This window comes from Alternaria hordeiaustralica (genome assembly GCF_023758085.1).
Source record: "Alternaria hordeiaustralica strain BMP 2776 chromosome Unknown scaffold_11, whole genome shotgun sequence".
NCBI lineage: Eukaryota > Fungi > Ascomycota > Dothideomycetes > Pleosporales > Pleosporaceae > Alternaria > Alternaria hordeiaustralica.
Genome location: NW_026056783.1, coordinates 946,803 through 965,861, shown reverse-complemented (window position 1 = coordinate 965,861; position 19,059 = coordinate 946,803). Strand labels below are relative to the sequence as shown.

Here is a 19,059-nt window from a genome sequence, read left to right as displayed (position 1 = left end):
GAAGTCACAGGTATGACAGCAAATATCATGGTAAACACATGAGCATGACGAACAAGCTCGTGAACACAAACGTCGATTTAACAAGAGACTACTATACAGCCAATCCAACTTCAAAACGCCCAGTCACGCCGCAACCAAATTTTGCGTGACAAATATGCACTCCAGATACGATTCCCATCAAATCCAACCATGCAAGTCAAAGCATCTACTCGTCATCCTCCTCCTCCTCCTCCTCACTATCCTCATCCATGCCCTCCGCAGCCTCAACCTGGAAGCTAGGCGCCTGATCCACACCCAGATAGCTATCACTAACCAGATAACACGTCAACTCATGGCTACCCGGCTTCTCGAGCGTAAACTCAAGCACAGTCTCCAACTTCCTCAGAATAGGCACCTTCTTGATCGCAAGCAGCGTGTGTTCCTTCTGGTCACCCACAACGAGCCACCAGCTCTCCGTCTTATCGGCAGGATAGAATGGCGCATGGACTTCCATCTTGGGCTCCTCGTCTTCCTCGATGTTACGCGTGATGCGCACCTTGAGTTGGGCGGGCGAGTTGGAAGCGATGGATTCGGGATCGACGAGTTCGTGCTCGATTTCGATGTTGGGGTAGAAGTTGTTTGTGAAGTTTGCAATATCGGCGAGTTGGCGTTGGTCGACGTCGAGTGCGGAGATGAGCTTCTTGTAGTCTGGGTTCTCGTCTTCGTCCATGGCGTTGATGAAGTCGTCGACGTCGTTGATGCCGAATTTTTGGGCGGCCTTGATGGTGTCGGCGTCGAAGTGGGGGATCTGCTTGAGAGGAGAGTCCTTTTGCCACATTGCTTGCACGACCATCTGGGAGAGTTCCATGGCGGACATGGCGTTGAGATGAGCCTCGGATGAGAGAACGTCGACACTTGCGCTGAGGATGTTGAGGACCTTTCGCAGGACGACTTCTTGGTCCTTGGCCAGGTCGACGGGGAGCTGCATGCGTGAGAAGTGAGCCTGCAGAAGAACGAAAGCCTTGAAATGCGGCGTCTCGAAGTTGGGCTCCTGCATCTTGAAGGGAACGCGGTCGTAGATGCGCTGGAGGATGTGGTCCTCGTGCCTTCGTATTTGAATGTCTTCGAATTCGGTGGCAGCTGTGATGATCTCCAGTACACCCTTGAGACTTGTCCTGCCGTTGAGCGACATCATCAAAGTCTGCATGGTGATGAACGAGATGTTGTAGTACGCCGCGATCATGCACGGGTTCAGAGGTGTGATCGCATCCTCGTCTTCATCGTGCTCGATAAGGTTGGCATCGGTCAGCTCCTTCAAAGTCGACTCAACCATGTCGGACAAGTGCGCGCTAAGTCCCTCGTGCGACGTGTCGTGGAGGTTGTAGTAGCTGGGGTTGGCGAGTAAACGGCGGTAGAAGTATGTGTATGTTGACCAATCGACAGCTTCTTGTGTTGACTCAATCGTCTTCGCGCTGATCTCGGCAACAAAGGCGTCATGAAGGTAGTCGGGAAGGTAGCTTTCAATCGGAAGAGCCTCGTTAAGGAATTTCTTGTAGTACTCTCGCTTCACCGCAGGCAGCATAAGCACACCCTTCGCTGACTTGTCCAGTCCTACTCTGCCGGCCTTGCCGAACATCTGCAGGATATCGCTAATGGGGTAGTCGACGTATCGATGTTCGCGGCCTTCGTAGAATTGAGTGCCTTGAACAATGACGAGATGAGCACCGCTGTCAATCTCCCAGCAGGAGTCGCGCGATACGATGAGCACCTGGATTGCGCCAACCTTGAAGAGATGCTGAACAGCCTTCTTGTCGAAAGAGTTGAGGGCCTCGTGGAAGTATCCGATACCATGAGACAACGACGAAGCCAGCGCTTGCTCGTTGATCTTCTCAAGGATAGGTTGAATTTCAGATACTTCAACGTTGAGGAAGCGATCCTCGTCTTCGTCAGCTATGCAAGCGTTGAGGAGGTCAGCAGCGGAGTTTCTGGCTTGCTTCCTGTTCGGGACGAAAACCATGGCCGGCTTGTCTGGAGACATTTGCGTAATGGCAGAGTAGGTCGGCCTCGCCATAGCCATCATCAAGGATGGGAAATGGGGGATCGTGAACGACTGAATCTTCAACTCAAGCGGTACTGCTCGGATGGCCGGGCTGAAGTTGTAGATGGTGTGCTTGGTCGCACCGATCCATTCACCGATATCTCGTGCATTCGACAGAGACACGCTTAGTCCAACGATGCGCAGCTTCGACTCTAATTGCGTTGCCATTGCTTGCATACGAGAGACAACAATCTCGTAAACGTGACCATTCGTGCCACCAAGCATGTGCAGCTCGTCAGCGATCAATAGAGAGACGGACTGAACATTCTTCCGGCGCTGCCATTGACGGGAGAGTGAGTCCCATTGTGAAGGGGTAGCAAGAATGAGATCACCCCTCTCAAGTAATCGCAGGTCTGCCGTTGTCTCGCCAGTGAGCTTGACGACGTCCTTTCCTCCACTGAGACCGGTCAACCGCTCATTCCAGTTCTTGTACTGGTTGTCGACGAGCTCTTGGAATGGTGCTAGGTAGACAATGCGGCCTTCATTGTTGGTAGCCCAGTGTCGCAAAATGGCAAACTCAGCGCAGATGGTCTTGCCAATGCCTGCCGATGCGCCAATGAGAGCATTGTCATCTGTGGTATACAAGGTGTTGAAAGTCTGTGTCTGAACCTTGTTGAAGCGACCGATGTTCTCGTACAAGCCCATGTATTCCTTCCTCTTTAGGGCAGAAACAGGCAGAGGTTGCAGATCGAGAACGGGAGTGTGGGCAGGGAATTTCGCTGGCAGAATAAGTTTCTGGAAAGAGACAGCGAGCTTGGTCTCAGATGCCATCCATCGGTCGGAAAGAACAGTGATGAAGTAGTTGGGTGGCATGGGCTCATCGATGGGTACAGTCATCTCCAGCAGATGTTCATTGGCGTCGCCATCGGAGTAGTCCCTTCGGAGGATGAACGTGTCGTGGAACAACACCTGCTCGCCGTCACAGTCCTCGACCAAGATCCAGAACGCCTCCGAGGCTCCGTGCAGCTCTGTGTCCCAAACGAAGTCAGGTCGTATTGTCAGCTCCAGACGGAGTAGTGACCTTGTAACTGGCCTGGGTGTCGCTTCGATCTGGAGGCGCGGGAACTTCTCTACCAGACCACAGACAAGTTTGCCAGCCTTGGGCATACCCAACAGCTCACCCATGCTTGGCGGGTCGAGGCCGAAGTAGCTCGACCAGCCAACGTCGATTCGCTCAGCCTTTTGCACAATGTCGCGGGGGCACGTGGGGAATTGGCGCAGAGGGGTCATGGTTGGCCACATACGCTTCTCAGCCATCTTGCACATGTCGAGAGCCAGCTTAGCGACTTGCGACCAACCCTTCTTGAGACAGATCTCAAAGATGGCGCGAAGAATACGTCCAGCGGATTGCGTAACGTAGACCAAGTCAGCCATCAGCGCCAATCCTTCCAGCTTAAGGCGAGAGATATAAGCTTGGAGCAGGACGTTGATCTTGGCTTGGGCTTCCTCGAAGCTCTCCTTGACTGGAATCGGGACCTTTCCTAGCAGCTTCGCAAGCTCAAGCTTCTCGTCTTGACGGACCGGGATGTACTTGAACTCCTCACTGAGTGCAAAGACACGGAAAAGCTCGATAGCGCTAATACCGGGCTGGATGTGCATGTTGTATGTCGCCATGGAGTTGTGGGTGATGTAGTAGTGGGAGGCAATTCTTCCAAGCTCTGTGGGGTTGAGCATACCGGTCTTCCTATCGTACTTGATCAGACTGCATTTCTCCAATACATGTGCAGCGGCGTGGACAAGGTCCACACGTCTTTGCTCCAGCACAGTATCATTCTCGTATTCTGGTCCGACTCGGTAGAGAGCGGGTGAACGAAGCATTCGGACGAAGAGGTACGTGTAGCCGAGCCAGTCAACCGCTTCGTCTCTGTTGCGCACGTTACCCAGAACAATCTCAGCATTGAGGTTATCTGCAAGCTTGCTGATGAGCTGTGATTCAATGGGTAACTGCTGGTTGAGCAAAGACAGGTAGTACTGAATCTCAGACTGTGTGGTGATGATGATACCCTCTCCGTAAGTATCGTATTGAGGTCGACCGGCACGACCCAACATCTGCAGGACATCCTGAGGGCTAAGTTCGACCCAGCTACCCTTTTCGGGGGAGTAGATCTGCGTTCCCTTGATAATGACGGTATGCGCGGGCAAGTTGACACCCCAAGCCAGTGTTGCTGTGCAGACAAGAACTTGGATAGAGCCATCGGCGAACAGATCCTCCACGGAAGTACGATCCGCTCGCGACATACCAGCGTGATGGATACCGAAACCATAAGGCATGACGTCCTTTAGGTCCGCGTTTTGAACTGACTCAGATTCTTCTCTCAAGATCTCCCGACTGGCAGCATCTGACCGAAGAATCTTGCCTATTGACTCTTCCTCGAGTGCTTTGTCACGAATGTACTTCGCAGTCTTGGCCGTTTCCTTTCGGGAGTGCACGAAGATAAGCATCTGATTGCGATGTTCGCCAACCTGTTCCAAAACCTTGGTATAACAAACGTCGTTCATCGTCTTGAGTTGCTTGATGGCCTTCTTGTCTGTGACACCAATGAACTCCTGCTTCAACGGACACGGTCGGAAAGTAGCGTCAAAGTGGAAGAGACCCTTGTCTGGGTCGATACGGAGGAAGCTGGCAACGTCGCGGTAGTTGGGAAGAGTGGCACTCAATCCGACAATGCGCACATGATCACCAGTCTGCTCGCTGCGTCGTAGAGTTCTACTGACAATACTCTCGATGACCGGACCACGGTCGTCGTGAAGAAGATGAATCTCATCAATACAGATGAGGCGAACGAGGTTGATGTAGCTTGTATCAGTAGCCTTGCGGGTGATGACATCGTACTTCTCAGGGGTGGTGACGATGATCTGAGTTTCCGCAATTTGCTGCTTGGTAAGTTGGCGATCACCAGTAAGTTCAGAGACCTTGATGCCGTATGGCTCCAGACGCTTGCCGAAGTTACCGACTTGCTCAGCCACAAGAGCCTTGAGCGGGGCAATGTAGATGATCTTGAAGTTGTCCAGCGCAATCTCTCCAGTCGTGGGGTTTCGGTGCTTGCCAATCTCGCGAAGCATTGTCAACATGGCTACATTGGTCTTTCCAGAACCAGTGGGTGCGCAAATCAACATGTTGCCGTCATCATTGAACGCTGTCGGGAAACACTTCGTTTGGATACGGTTGAGCGATTTCGAGTTACCGAAACCTGGACGCGCCCAGTCTGGTAGCTCGGAGGTAGGCATCAGTGCTGGCTCGTTGGGGTCGCGCTTCGCTTTCGGCGCAGGAACGTGGATCTCCTCGTAGCCCTTGAACTGGCGTCGTGTGGATCCTTGAGGCAACTTGACGCTCGCATTCGTCATGAGATGGTTGCCCTGGTCGAACACGATGTTGTCCAGATTTACCATTCGACTCGATGGTTGCAGACCGCCCACGATGCCCTCAGGTTTCGCGTCAGCCATTTCCACATCGTTTGGCGCATCTGGAAGGCTGATATCCTTAAGGTTGAACTTCATCTTATTAGTGCCAGCGTCAGCGCCATCTTCAGCCTTGATGCCAGTCTCTCTTGCGCGCAGCTCTTGCAGAATCCGTTGCTGACCGGCAGCTCTCATCTCCCGCTCGACAGCTGTTCGCTCATCGTTGTCTTCAGCAGCCCTTCGCCACCTCGTAACCCAGACGACCCTATCGCGGTTGAGTACGAGTTTCGCGACCAGCTCGTGGTGTTCGTAGTCGAAGAGATCCATCAAGTCGTTCTCAATCTCACGGAGCTCCTTCTCTTCGCCATCTTCCGAGACTCCTGCGAGATACTTGAGCGCTTCCTGTGTCTTCTCCTGCTGGATATGCGCATCCTCGTATATTTGCCCAATCTGCCGTTGCAGCCAGTAGGCGTCGATCTCGTGTGCGGGTATAAGTTGATCTGCGCCGTTTGTGCGGTCTGCGGTGGCCGTGTCGCCCTGTACTATCGTCTCTTCGGTATCCTCGAAGCCTCCACCCTTCTGGTCTTCGTCCTCGCCAATCTGCTCTATGGGCGCCTCTGCTTCGTCTTCTTCGTCCGAGGAATCGGCATCTCGCACTTCGAACGTCTGAGGCCCATCTTCGTCCTCCTCTTCATCGTCGAATACGACGGCTACACCTTGGTTGTCGCCCGTGTCAGCGCCGTCGCCGTCTGCCATCTCTTCGTCACCTTCCTCGTCGTCTTGCGCGTCGTAGTCGGTGATCTTCTTGGACAAGTTCATCAGCTCGTTGAATTCCTTTCCACCCATGGAAGTGCCAAGAAGGTCGTCAACTTCCTTCTTCTTGTCGAAGTCCTTCATGGTGTCATCCTTGAGGTATTCGAGGACCGCATCGGCCGCACTTCGCGTAGTCGCAGGATCGACATCGCCGAGAGATCTGCTCACGAGGGTTGTGATGAGGTCGAAAGTCTGGCGCGTCGCAGGGGTCCGCGGCTTGTATGTGAGGCCTTCGATATTGAAATCGGCTGTCGCAGTGGCTCCAAAAGCGCTGGTGCCATCATCCCGTTTCCTCTTGCGCTGCTCTCTCTCAAGAACATCGCCACCCTCATTCAGGTTTCCGCGCTCAACGCCAGGTCCCTTGAGCTTCTTTGTCGCCTGAGCGTTTGCGCTGTCACGCGCTGTGCGTCCGCCCATGTCTCTGATGTTGATGCGACCTGCCAGCGACTCGGGGTCGCCAGTGTGCTCATCCTTCCCGCGGTGTGTAAAACGTCTGTCGGCCTGCAAGACCAAATTTGACATGGCCGCATACTTGTACTGCCCGAGGTTCTTCTGGTCGTTCGACATGATCGCGGTGGGTATCGTGGTTTTGCGCGGCTTGCGCTTTTGGGATCGCCTTCTCTAGTCGGCGGCGCGCAAATTAAGGACTGTGTGCGGCGAATTATCGTGTCGCCGTGTCCTCTAAAATGAAGAAAAGGAAAAGGCCGTGCGATTGATATAAGTCGGGCTGTGGGCGCGCCCTAGGGTTGGTTATATAGTGAGAGCGCTGGAGGCAACGACCCGAGAAAAATGATGGAGCTCCCGACAGGCAGCTAAGCACGCACGTGCCATGACCATTCATCATGACCCTTCCACATCCCATACGCGTAATCCGCAACTAGTATCCTTCGAATGCTAAATGAGTACCATACCTTGTTTCAAAGATGCTGAAAGTCTTTTTATTGTCGCGATGCTACTTTTACAGATGTATAATATGTCTCGAGGGTGCACGATGGACGACGCATGTTTTATCATCCCGGATATTGCAGCACAAGAGACGCGTCGATAGCCCTATTATCTGGGCATATGCACTGCTATGTTGCAACGAAGGTATAGATGCAGATAAACACGAAGCTACGCCCTCTACAGTGGACTGGCCTCCAGCCATGAGTTCCTCGTCTTCTATCTTGCGCCTACACGCGCCAGCAAACAACTCCTATGCTTATGCTGATATACACTTCATCTCCTGACACCGATCACCCAGTCAAACGCTTCAACCCCCCTCAGCCTTCTTCTTCTTCTTATCCTCTATCAACTCGCAATTGTCCTCAGGCACCTCGTCGTACTTGTCCACCAAGAACTCCAAGATATCCTCGCTCAAATCACCCTGCACCGTAATCTCCTCGCCGCCACCCGGGATCTTGGTGACACTTGACCCTGTAGCGAACTTCTTGCCAAAGTCCTTGGCCACCTTCTTGATGTCGAGACCAAACGCTTCCAGACCCTGCACGGCGGTGACGTATTTCCGCTTGTTGCGCTCGATGCGCTTGATGAGGATCTTGGACGACGCGCGCGTCTCGGCTGCTCGTGCTTCGGCGGTTGCGGCTTTGGCGGCTTTCTTCTGGGCGTCCTTTTCGGCGCGTTTTTGGGCGTCGACGGAGAGGGAGGCCATGTTTTGCTGTAGCGCTTCTGGAGGGGAGTTAGCATATAGTTATGTACGAGAGGGGACTGCGCGTGATAGGCTGCTCGATATGGTCGACTCTACGTACCTGCTGAGTACAGCTTCGCGTGCAGATCTGGATGCGCCTCTTCTAGCCATTCCTCACACTTCTTCGTTGTGCCGCCAAACTCGCAGTACTTTTAGTTGGTCTAGTCAGTCGCGGTTTCTCTCTCAACGCGTCTCGGTGTCATACCTACTTCAGGTGGTAGACTGCATACTGCTTCTTGTTAGCCCTAGTCGCAATGGAGTGTGGGAATGCTTGCCTCCGCAGTAGACGACGGGCTTCGGTAACGCGTCGGCTGACATGTTGTGCAGTGTGATATACTTCAGACTCTCAGGTACCTTGAGGTGTCAAAGAGTGGTGCATTGAGTGGTGGTTCTGGGTGTCGACGCGATGCTTGGGAAGAGAGAGCTTAGTGGGGCAGAAAGCCCGCGTGGCGGGGTATGCGAAGCGTAAGGGTCCTTCAACGCGAGTGACGCCCGCGGACTTTCACCAAACAACCACCTCGTCCAAGGGAAAGGTCGACTGAATTATTACACATTCGGTCGTGGCTGCTCATTACTTCCCACGACTACTTCATCTGGTTCTGCAAGATACGAATCTTCGGCTCCATCCGTATCTCAGCCCAGTAACCTCTCAACACCCCATTCCTCAGCAACCCTTCCAGCCCATGCCATATCGCTGCAATCTTCGACGCCCACCTATCTTGCGAAGTGGTCTTATCCGAGTGTTCGACCAGCGAGCCACTTTCTTCTCCCGGTTTTAGGAGCCTGACCCCACCAAATCCATATACAGTATGGACCACTTCCCAGCTACCTATAACCTTCTCCGGGCTCTCGGCAAGAACATAGTCGAACTTGATCCAAAACATTGGGTCCAACAGGACGTTTGGGTCTTCAGTCTTGTCGTATGTCCATGTTCTGCTGTTCAAAGTGTCCTGTGCTTCAAGGACATCGAGCACTGTCTGCGGTCCTCTGTGGCTCTCGAGGAATCGCGTGACGCCTGTTTGGCAAGCAAGGTTGTCGAAGTATACGTTGAAGTGATTTCTAGACGGGTACTCCATCTCCTTGTGTAGCGTGTGAAGGGCCTCACCGCCGGGATAGTTGAGACTGGAGATACCCAGGATCGCAGTGGATGCAATGAAGGATACCAGGACTGATCCTAGTAAAGCTAAACTTAGAGTAGCGTATACGACCGACTTTGTTCTGCGGTTCCAGATCCAAGCTGCTCCATCTGCAGCCACGGCAGTCAAACCTGGAATCACGTAGAGGATGAAGCGCCATTCCTTGTGCGGAAGGAAGCTGTACAGGCCCACAAAGCTGAGCAGTGGAACAAGAAGATCCAGGCTTCGTCTAGATGTCGATGTGTTCATGACAGCAACCGGTATGCAAAGAAAGTAGGTTGCGGGGTTCAGTAGTAATCGTGGCAAGGCATTTACAAAGTAGTAATGCCATGGCGAGACACCCCAGTCAGCTGAATGCCCTTGGATAGTATTGTAGTAGAAGCCCGTCCACTCAGGCCATAGCGGGAAAGATTGCCAGAAGAACGAGTCCAGAGGTACAGTGCAGAGTAGGCCAATGACGAGGCCACCTAGTCCAGCTGGAATGATGACGCTTGTGATGGATATCCTCCGAGTGATGAACAAGTAGATGGTGATTGTTGCCACCAAGATCGCTAGCTCCGAGCGGAACACTACACCGGCAATCGTGAGCAGATACAAGCACAGCCGATAGTATCCTGAGATGTTGAAGGTGCTCCATGGTACAGTATATGCGAGCAACAAGCTTCGCAAGGCCAGATTACCTGGATCGATATAAGCCAACAGATGTACGAAGCACCTCATGTAACTTACTGAACACGAAAGCGAACATATTAGGCAGCGTCCTTGAAGCATAGTAGATAGCATGGAACTGGCTGGCTTGAAACAGCGCATACCAAACCCCAGCACTAGTACCAAAAGCCTTCTGTACGCTCCTCCCAAATGCAACGAGCGAGGCCGCATTAAGCAGTCCAAGTACTCCTCTCACTATCCCCACAATCAGCCTTCTTATCCTCCATCCCATACCCCCAAATCCACTCACCGAGCAATTGCACCTGCGCCATATCCCCCAACAACCCAACGACAGGCCTACTCAACCCACTCAAAACCAACGCGCCCGCAAACGTCCTCGGCACGCTCCCTGGAAAACTAACATGATCGTAATTCGCCGTCAAGAACTGATCTGCATTCTCTGTAGGTATTCCATGCACCAAAATGTCATGTATAGCCTGGATATTGAACGATTCTTCGACTTTGGTGTACGGCGAAACGAACAGGTGTACTAGAACGAAAGTGGGAATGAGGAGGAAAAACGGCCATGTTGAGAGCGCCATGGCATTCGCACAAGTAATTGAGCTTTTGGAAGCTCTGTGAGAATGGAGATGACAGGCGCGATGAAGTGGTTGGTAGAGGAACGCGACGGACGAATGAAATGTGTGAGCCGTTGCTTTTACATGATCGTCCAATCACGTGTCTTCGTGATCCACCACATCCGCAAACGACCCTAGTCGACGCGAAACCTCCCTTCCACATCCGCAACGTCATCCTGCCTTTCACACCAACGACTTCACGCCAATGTCAATCGCATGATGGAAATCAATCAAGTCGCAGTCCCGGCTGTCTACGTCCTCATCTTCTTCCTCGGCTATCCCTCACAATGGCTGTTGACGCAGTTGGAACCCGCGCCGCTTACGAAGAATGAACTCATCGTGTCGAATGTGATTTTGGTCTTGATATGGATTACGTATACGCAGAGTGTTTTCGTTGATGCAGGGACCATACCGAAGGACTGGAGTGTGAAGAAAGAGCTAGGTGCTGAAAAGGGAGATGAACATGGCGATACATCTAGCAAAGAGACAGGTCTGGAGATCGCAGGGAAGAGCCGGAAATGGTGTCGAAAGTGCGACGCCGCGAAACCACCTAGAGCGCATCATTGCAAAGAGTGTAAAAGATGCATCCCCAAAATGGACCACCACTGCCCCTGGACCAACAACTGCGTCAGCCACACCACTTTCCCGCACTTCCTGCGCTTCCTCCTCTACACAACCTTCGGCCTCTCACTCCTCCAATACTTCCTCTTCATCCGCCTCTCGCACCTCTGGTCCAATCTAGATATGCCGTCATACCTGGGCCCCACGCCCTTCCAACTAGGCCACCTCTTCGCCGTCCTCCTCACAAACTCAATCACGCTTTTCATACTCGGCGTCTTACTACTGAGAAACCTCTGGTGCCTCGCCATCAACCAAACCACAATCGAAGGCTGGGAAATCGAACGACACAGAACGCTTCTACGCCGTGCGCGCCAGTATGGCGGTTACCTACCTAGTCCCGACGGAACCAAGATACGTATCAAGAAACAGGAATTCCCGTATGACATCGGTATCTGGTCGAATATCGTACAGGGCATGAACTCGAGGAACCCGCTGCAGTGGTTCAATCCCCTGGCTCCTACACCTAGTTTGAGTAGTGGACTATTTTTTGAGACGAATGGTTTTGAGGACGAGGGCACGGTTTGGCCGCCTCCTGATCCGGATCGGGCATATAGGAGGAATGCGACGGCGGTGAATGCGGATGCGTTCCGGTTTGCGGAGTCGGACTTGAACGCTGAGGATACGGTTGCCGCCTTCAAGATGAGGCAGGCGGAGGATGCCGTGAGGAGGCGGAGACCGTATGCTGGGGCTGTGGAGAGGGATACGGTGGAGGATGAGATGGATGGGGAGATGGTCAGGGATGAGGAAGACTATGCGTATGGGGATGATGCTAGTGATGATGTGGAGGAAGAAGAGGACAGTGAAAGTAAGAAAAATGGTAAAGAGCGGGAAGGTGAGGCAGCTTGGCGAAACTCAGAGGGCGAACGGCTGAAGGATTTTGGAGTGGATGAAGATGTGGAGTTCTACGACGAACAGGACGATGATGTACCGCTGAGCCAACTCATCGCTCGGAGACAGGCTGCAGCTGCGAACAGCCATTAGACATGCATGTACAGCATCAACACCACACCAATAAGAAGACAACTAGTTCGATCTGTCGTGAAGTTGATGATATTTGATCAAAAGGATATAACGAATGTTGTAAAGCTCGTGTGAGCAAGAAGAAATATCTAGACCAGCCATCCGGCAAAGCGAAAAAGTATCGTGGTTGCCCATATGTGTCCTGACCTACTCCAGCCAGTCGTAGCCTATCAGAGTATTCGTGTACCTCCGATCCAACCCTCATAACCTCAAACATGATCCACCGACTGTGAGCGACAGTTGCGCACTTGTTACAATCTGACCATAGCGAAGGTGTCCTTAACTTCATCACTCCTTCTCCTCCTTCGGGAGAATCTCCTTTCCGGCGATCGGGTTGATATACGACTGCTTCTGCTTGTTGCAATCGTCTCCCTCCTTTTCTCGTTCCTCGCTGATCGCCAGAGCCCGAGACACCTAGTACTCGTTTCCGTTCCCGTTGTGGACCGTGTAGCCAAAGGCTGTGCCGTCTTCGGTCATTTCGGAGTCGCCGCTCAGTACATGTTGCTGATTCTCGGGACCTGCACCGGGCCCACCGGGCCCTGCGGAACCGAACTGCCCAGTGGGTGGTTTGTTCTGATTTGCGAGGAGGGTCTCGTACCACCAATCAATACCAATAGTTCAGATAAACGTTTCGGCCAAATAGTAGGCAACAAAAGAAGGACAAAGGGGGCATAGAAAAAGTTGGTAGCTTACTTCGCGATACCTGGACAGGTAGATCTTGAGGGCTTCCGAGTAGTTCTCGAAACCGAGCGACGTCATGGCGAAGAGGATGTCCTCGCCATTGACGGTTTTGCGCTTCTCCTGTTGGCACTTTTCGGAGGCTGGCAGCAGAGTCAGTGGCGGTCTCGGACAGGGCTGGAGTGAGACATACCCTCGCTGGTGATGAAGGAGATGAACTCGCTCACGCACTCCTGCATGCATTCTTTCGCCTCTTTGGCGATCTTGGCGTTCTCGGGCAGCGCCATCTTCATGATTCGCGCGACTGGAGCAAAGTTACGTATGTTAGCATCCGAAGCCGTGCTGCTATTCACGTTTGTGCTCTTTGGCGTCGAAAGGGGCGGGGAAAGGGACGAGTGTGGAGAAGAGGACGACATTTCGCAGGCTGCACGCCGGCCGTTTTCCAGGCACACGGCAGACCTGACTGGCTGCCGAGTTGCGGTGATTCGACGCAGAGACGCGCGAGTCGAGGAACTGTCGGCATCCAGAGACGCCCGTTGGAGCAATCCGTCGACGTGCAGATGGGAGCGAAACGGTGCGCAAATCAAAACAGCGGGAGGCAGCAAGGGAAATAGACGTACCATTGGCGATTGGAAGCCATCGGTCTTGCTCCTTGACCTCGAATTCGTAACCTATCTGAGCTGTGTTCTCCTCTGTGTTCCTGTCCATGGGCTGTTCTTCGTCAGGCGACTGGACTGGTTCCACACCCTCCTGCTTTGGGGGAGAGGCCGACATATTATCGGTTGCCTGCTCGGAAGCGTATGCGCTGGCGACTATTTCGTTGGCGACCACGTCACTGGGAGAAACGACGGGACAACTTGGCGGCCGAGTATGCAACCTGCGGTCAGTGGTGTAACGAGAGGCCTGGCGAAGAAGCGGTTAGTGGCATGCAGCGGCCAGCTTGGGATGCAGCTAACGTACGTGGGGAGCTGCGACAGCGGAGAGCACGGCGCAAGGGAGCGCTGAGTGAACTACGGCTCGTCGTGACGCCCGAGGCTACCTGCGATGCTGGCGTCGCACCCACGATGGAGCTGGCAGGGGCGCTTTGCGACAGTGGCAGGCGCGACCGCGATCGGGGCAGTCGCGACACACGGCGGAGTTGGTGTGTTACGGGCGGCGGGCACGATACCGCGTGCGACACTGGCGATTCACAGACCGTGTCTTGCGAGTAGCGGTGGGACGATATGCAGGCGGACCGGCTTGAATCAGGGCGTTATTCGGGCGCAGTTAGGCGTGGCAGTTGTCAATCGAGACTTGACGTCGCGACGTTGGAGCAGTTGACGACGCGCCTGCCAATAGGAGCGCGAGGAGAAGATGGGGGAAGATGGAGCTTGGACGCGCGATAGCGTTGGTGCGCGGAGAGATGGTGGATTGGTGATTTACCTCGCTGGGCGAATCGAATGGTGAGAACGAAGAGAAATTCGGCCGCCCGCACCAATCCCGGCCCGTGCCGAACCAGCTCCCCTCTCACATCATGCCTAGCAACATTGCGCCGCATTCGCTTTCCAACGCGCAGCTTTCTACAATACCGTGCATGTCCTTCAATATTCGGACCGGTCATAGCACCGGCATACCGTCTGTTCGGAACCTGGCCTACTACTGCAGACTCCTCGAGCTAGCTGGCGATCCTGTATGCGAGTCGCATCAGCAGCTCATTCGGCAGCCCTACCAACACCACCCCACGTCCATATCTCTGCCGCGTCTTCACCACTGCAGCCACAGATGACATCCAGCGAGAACGTGTGTTGTCCAAGCCTCTTCTAGCATCATCCCAGGCCGTCGTCGACGTCAGTAGTCTTCGCTGTTCGTTGGGCCCTCGCGCATATTGCATACAGCCTTGCTCCAGCTTCACTAAGCCAACACGAGATGACGTTCAAGTCAGCCACTAACGACTCGACCCCCGGACCGTTCGTCATTCTCTGTGAAGACTTTGCTGGTAGCCTATGAGCTACGTGTCCGTTTTCATGGGTGAGGTGGTGCAGATCAGTGCGTTGCTTTAAGTGGGAGCCGACTGGACAACGCATCTTGCAGAGACCCCTGGGTTGGGAGCACGTGCCGGGACAACGGCGCAGTCCTGAATCAGTCACTTCATGTAGACACATACGTAGTTGCGAGCTTGTGGGGTCTTTCAGGCTGCATGTGCGGCATCATTGGTAGGATAGTAGCTGAAAGCCCAGCGACCCGGGTCTGTCGTGGCTTGTTCAATCGTGACATTGCAAGATTCTCGTAATTTGTGCGAGGTATAGTACACGATCGATATAGGACTCATTTACTGGCAAGCCTTTCGTTGTCATCAAGAGGCTGTGCTGTTCTGTCGTGGCCTGATCTGCTGTGCAAAGTTCGGAAACCGGAGAGACCCTATTACGTCTGTATACTCCGTCTTGCAACACGCAGACCCCTTTGCCAGGGTCCCGATCCATCTACCCTATTTCCAGTCACCGGAGATATCGCTGCCGTACTCGTCTGCGTCATCTCATGTGGCTCCCAGCATATGCCGTGTGCCCATCCTGTCAAAGGGTTGCTGCATCACTGGTATCTTTTACTGCCCTGGCTGTTGGACAACTTGAACATTGTTCTTCTTCTGTAAGAGAAGTTAGTTACTTGATATCGAAATAGAAGCCGGGGTCAACGCTGTGTGAGATCCAAGTGCAACTGATGACGTACCTTCCACTTCTCCATCTCATCTTGCTTCAACTTGTACTGCTTGACTAGCTCTTCCAGAGCCTGCTTAAGACCATCCGAGTTGGTCTGCAGGATCGGCACAACGTCCTTGACCGTTCGCTCGGTCAAGACACCGTTGATCATACGGAAGCATTTCCGGTCTCCTGACAATGGTTGCAACGTCTCCAATACGAGTCTGGTATCTGTCAGTATTGATTATGTTGTAATGGGAACATGAAGCGGTGTGGTATATTGGGACTATCAAGTCATGGAGCAATGCAAGGCTGATGCAAGGGACGAGCGGTGTGGGAAGGTTTGAACGATCGCCGGGTGTGGCTTCGTAGTGATGGTGCTATGCAACTTACTTGTGCTCTTCTGTCTCTTGCTCGATGTCGCCAATCTTTGAGGCAATTGTTTGGAGTGTATTCTTCGAAAAGGTCAGTTAAGCATTCACGCCTTTGTGAACCGTTCTTACCTTGTAGTTTTGATATGTCGTCTGTAGCTCTGATCTGGTTCAGCGAGGGCGAAAATATCAATCAATATGACCACTAACCTTGTTGCTTCTTCAGCTGCTGCTGGGATGCCATACTGACGATGTGACTTTTTTGACGTGTGCCCGGTGGTGAGGAGTCGGCGGTGGTTGCGGGGAACTCGGGGGAGAGAAGATTCTTGATTCTATGCGCACTATGTAGGTACGAAGTCGGATAGTCGCTGATTTTGGATAGAGAACAGAGAATGGAAGTGGCCGAGTAATCTCGAGAAAGTCTCACGAATCTTCACGCGTTCGACACAAAGTGGCTACGAGTGAAGGCGCGCGCTCGGACGCAGTTCACGAGATCTTCAACGATTCGATTCGTCGGCAACTTCAACATCTCCAAGTACCCGTCCGATCGAGCCCAGCACCACCACCCTCTCCTCCAAGTCTCCCAAACCTCGCACCGTCTACCCTCCCAACCACCACCCCCCGCGCAAACCCACAATGCATCCCCATCTACACACCGAAGAAGTCCAAAAGAGTGCGCCACCCCTCCCCCTCCACGCAGCCCACAGCGCACACCTTCTAACATCCACGGAATAGACTGCGCGGACGTCGTCGCGGCGCTAGAAGAATGCCATAACCGCGGCTTCATCTGGAAAGTAACCGGGAATTGCACCGACGCGAAATACAAAGTCAACATGTGCCTGCGCGGCCTGCGACTCGAGCGGACGAAGCAGAATCGCGAGGCGGCCAAGGAGAAGAGGGAGAAGATACAGAAGGTGTGGAAGGAGTTGGATGAGAACAAATGAGCATGCGAGGGGTCTGTCGCGGGCATGAAGGGGATATTGCATATGAATGGGAGTTTACGGATACGATCAACGTTGAGCTTTTAGGCTCTTGTATTATACGAATGCGGAATTCAGGCGTTACGGGAGCGTTCATACACATTCATGAAGGATGTTCATAGTATTACTATACGGCTGGCCCAGCATTTCCATGCTGAAGCTAGACACTCCAATTCTAACAAACGCTACTCATCATCAGAGTCGTCGCTGGATCTACCGGCTACGGGTGTAGTACCCGCCAAAGGCGTAGTACCCAGACTGTCCAACCCTCTCTCTGTGATCAGGCGGCCTCCTTCAACGCCATTTGCGGGTAACGCTGGAAGCCCTGACTCCTGGCGCAGCTTTTCGTACTCGTCGCCTGTCTTCTGCAGTTGTTCCTGGAGGTACTTCTTGCGCTCCTCAATTCTGACCTTGTCGTCCTTTAGGTCTTGTAGCTTCTGCAGGATCAGGTTCTTCCTCTGCTGCTTCGTCTGTATATCAATCGTGAGACCTTCTAGGACTTCGTCTAGGTCTGGCAGGGGCGTAATGCGCTGTGGAGTCTTTGTGCCGTCTTCCTCGTCTTCGATCTTCTGGCCGTATCGTCCTGCGCGGGCTTGAGCTGCGGCGAAAGCGGTATTCCTCTCTTCGTCCGAGTCGTCCGTCCCGTCGTCGCCCGAACCGCCTTCGGCATCGTTGATGAGTTCCGCCATTTCCGCGCGGCGTCTTCGTCGCGCTTCCTTCTCTGACTTGCGACCGAGCGATATCTTGCCATCTTCGACAAAATCGTCGAAACCTTCGGCGATGTCCTCATCTTCGTGTATGAGACGCGTTTCTCCGTATTTGTCTTTTGGCCGAAGAGAAATCTCGTTCCTGTGCTGTCTAAACTCGTCTTCTCCCTGGTCGTCGGATGCCCACGCGCGGTCTTCGTCGTCGAGGGCGTTCTCCTCATGCGCCAGACGTCGCCTCCGCGCCTTCTTCTCTCGAATCTCGGCTTCGGTGGGGATCGCAGATGACGTCTCGAGCGACGCGACAGGACCAAATTTCGATGCGATATCTAGAGCCTGCGTCTCCTCTTCATCTTCAGCGGATGTGTTCAGGTCGCGGGGTGTTGAAGGCGTCGAGTTTCGCAGTTCTGCTATGTAATCCTTGCTGTATTCGGTCGGACGGGCGGCTTCAGGTACGAGGGGTGAGCGCGCCCGCAGTTGCGCACTCTTCTCCAGGGCTATGCGACTGAGGTTTGCCTTCTTTGGGGTCACAACGGCTGTGTCGCTCGAGTCATCGCCATCGTTCGCGTCTTCGCTTGGGCCAAAAGACACTCGTAGGGAAGAACGCTTCTTCGCTTTACCAATCGTTGGCCGCTTGACGACTACACGGCCAGTTAGTACGGAGCCACCTAAGTCGCCAGCTTTCAACAAGGCCTGGAGAGATTCGCTGTGAGTTTCCCCAACGTCAGAAAGGCTGGCAATCGCGACAATTGGTGACTGACCTGTGGGCTTCTGTACTTCGCTCGGCGAGGCGTTCGCGCTGTCGGTGGATGCGTCATCGTCGTAGCTGCCAATCTTGCGTGCAACGCGGTTGGAACCGGATCGCTTCATCGTTGAGATTGGTGTGTCAGAATTTGCTCTATCGAAAAGGGATATTGAGTTGCAGAGCAGAAGATAGCATGCGCGCGCACATGTCGTGGCTGCCGCCTACGCACGGGCCCTCCGCAAAATCCACGGAGCTATCCCACCATGCGCAGCGCTGCTCTTGCTCGTGAACACCACGCGCGTCTCCAGCTCACAACCGACCCACACGAGCGAAGCCACCCGAAGCCGTCACCAGGAACCTGAACCGCCACATTCAAGCTCAAAACAGTCTACTACCGCCAAGATGCCTCAAGCACAGCCAGAACTCAAGAAGGTGAGTGAACAACGCCGATGCAAGCTTCCAGAACCTAACCTTGTAAAGTACCTCGAGAAGCGCGTTCTCGTCCAGCTCAATGGCAGCCGCAAAGTTATGGGTATCCTCCGCGGATACGACGTATGTACTCTTTCCCTGTCACCTCTGGATCGAGCTAACGCACCGAAGGTCTACCTAAACATTGTACTTGACGAAGCGCTGGAAGAGAAGGCTGGCGGCGAGAAGGTGCGCATCGGCATGGTCGTCATCAGAGGAAATGCCGTGGTCATGCTTGAAGTACGGAATCCCATATCCTGAGAGGCAAGAAATCAAAGCTAACTAAGTCGCAGGCGCTTGACCGCATCAACCAGGACGTACCCAAGATCGGACGATAAGAAACCACACGCGCAATCGAAGGGTAATACAGCGCCCGTGTTACATCGAGCGAGAGCAAGAGCG

The 19,059-nt window shown here is 53.5% G+C and overlaps 9 protein-coding genes across 9 annotated transcripts; 3 read left to right on the top strand and 6 right to left on the bottom strand.

The window, feature by feature from the left end:
* Positions 1-205: 205 nt before the first annotated feature.
* Positions 206-6,856, bottom strand: J4E84_006246 (uncharacterized protein; the record flags this gene model as incomplete). Its single annotated transcript, XM_049388837.1, has 1 exon — positions 206-6,856. One exon carries the CDS (start codon positions 6,854-6,856, stop codon positions 206-208), a length of 6,651 nt encoding a protein of 2,216 aa, XP_049243736.1.
* Positions 6,857-7,541: 685 nt separating this feature from the next.
* Positions 7,542-8,294, bottom strand: TMA22 (Translation machinery-associated protein 22; the record flags this gene model as incomplete). The annotated part of the gene is made up of 4 exons (XM_049388836.1): positions 7,542-7,957; positions 8,038-8,125; positions 8,186-8,205; positions 8,252-8,294. The coding sequence occupies 4 exons, from the start codon at positions 8,292-8,294 to the stop codon at positions 7,542-7,544; spliced, it is 567 nt and encodes a 188-aa protein (XP_049243735.1).
* Positions 8,295-8,560: 266 nt separating this feature from the next.
* Positions 8,561-9,860, bottom strand: J4E84_006244 (uncharacterized protein; the record flags this gene model as incomplete). The annotated part of the gene is made up of 2 exons (XM_049388835.1): positions 8,561-9,792; positions 9,842-9,860. 2 exons carry the CDS (start codon positions 9,858-9,860, stop codon positions 8,561-8,563), a joined length of 1,251 nt encoding a protein of 416 aa, XP_049243734.1.
* A 754-nt stretch (positions 9,861-10,614) lies between these two features.
* Positions 10,615-12,000, top strand: J4E84_006243 (uncharacterized protein; the record flags this gene model as incomplete). Its single annotated transcript, XM_049388834.1, has 1 exon — positions 10,615-12,000. The coding sequence occupies one exon, from the start codon at positions 10,615-10,617 to the stop codon at positions 11,998-12,000; it is 1,386 nt and encodes a 461-aa protein (XP_049243733.1).
* Positions 12,001-12,327: 327 nt separating this feature from the next.
* Positions 12,328-13,491, bottom strand: J4E84_006242 (uncharacterized protein; the record flags this gene model as incomplete). The annotated part of the gene is made up of 5 exons (XM_049388833.1): positions 12,328-12,430; positions 12,461-12,630; positions 12,733-12,860; positions 12,911-13,021; positions 13,338-13,491. The coding sequence occupies 5 exons, from the start codon at positions 13,489-13,491 to the stop codon at positions 12,328-12,330; spliced, it is 666 nt and encodes a 221-aa protein (XP_049243732.1).
* A 1,804-nt stretch (positions 13,492-15,295) lies between these two features.
* Positions 15,296-16,004, bottom strand: J4E84_006241 (uncharacterized protein; the record flags this gene model as incomplete). Its single annotated transcript, XM_049388832.1, has 5 exons — positions 15,296-15,337; positions 15,421-15,613; positions 15,783-15,844; positions 15,893-15,921; positions 15,971-16,004. 5 exons carry the CDS (start codon positions 16,002-16,004, stop codon positions 15,296-15,298), a joined length of 360 nt encoding a protein of 119 aa, XP_049243731.1.
* A 392-nt stretch (positions 16,005-16,396) lies between these two features.
* Positions 16,397-16,704, top strand: J4E84_006240 (uncharacterized protein; the record flags this gene model as incomplete). Its single annotated transcript, XM_049388831.1, has 2 exons — positions 16,397-16,433; positions 16,496-16,704. The coding sequence occupies 2 exons, from the start codon at positions 16,397-16,399 to the stop codon at positions 16,702-16,704; spliced, it is 246 nt and encodes an 81-aa protein (XP_049243730.1).
* Positions 16,705-16,925: 221 nt separating this feature from the next.
* J4E84_006239 (uncharacterized protein) lies at positions 16,926-18,314 on the bottom strand (the record flags this gene model as incomplete). The annotated part of the gene is made up of 1 exon (XM_049388830.1): positions 16,926-18,314. One exon carries the CDS (start codon positions 18,312-18,314, stop codon positions 16,926-16,928), a length of 1,389 nt encoding a protein of 462 aa, XP_049243729.1.
* A 277-nt stretch (positions 18,315-18,591) lies between these two features.
* On the top strand, positions 18,592-18,995 carry SMG1 (Serine/threonine-protein kinase smg1; the record flags this gene model as incomplete). The annotated part of the gene is made up of 4 exons (XM_049388829.1): positions 18,592-18,621; positions 18,670-18,741; positions 18,790-18,897; positions 18,951-18,995. 4 exons carry the CDS (start codon positions 18,592-18,594, stop codon positions 18,993-18,995), a joined length of 255 nt encoding a protein of 84 aa, XP_049243728.1.
* Between the last annotated feature and the right edge of the window lie 64 nt (positions 18,996-19,059).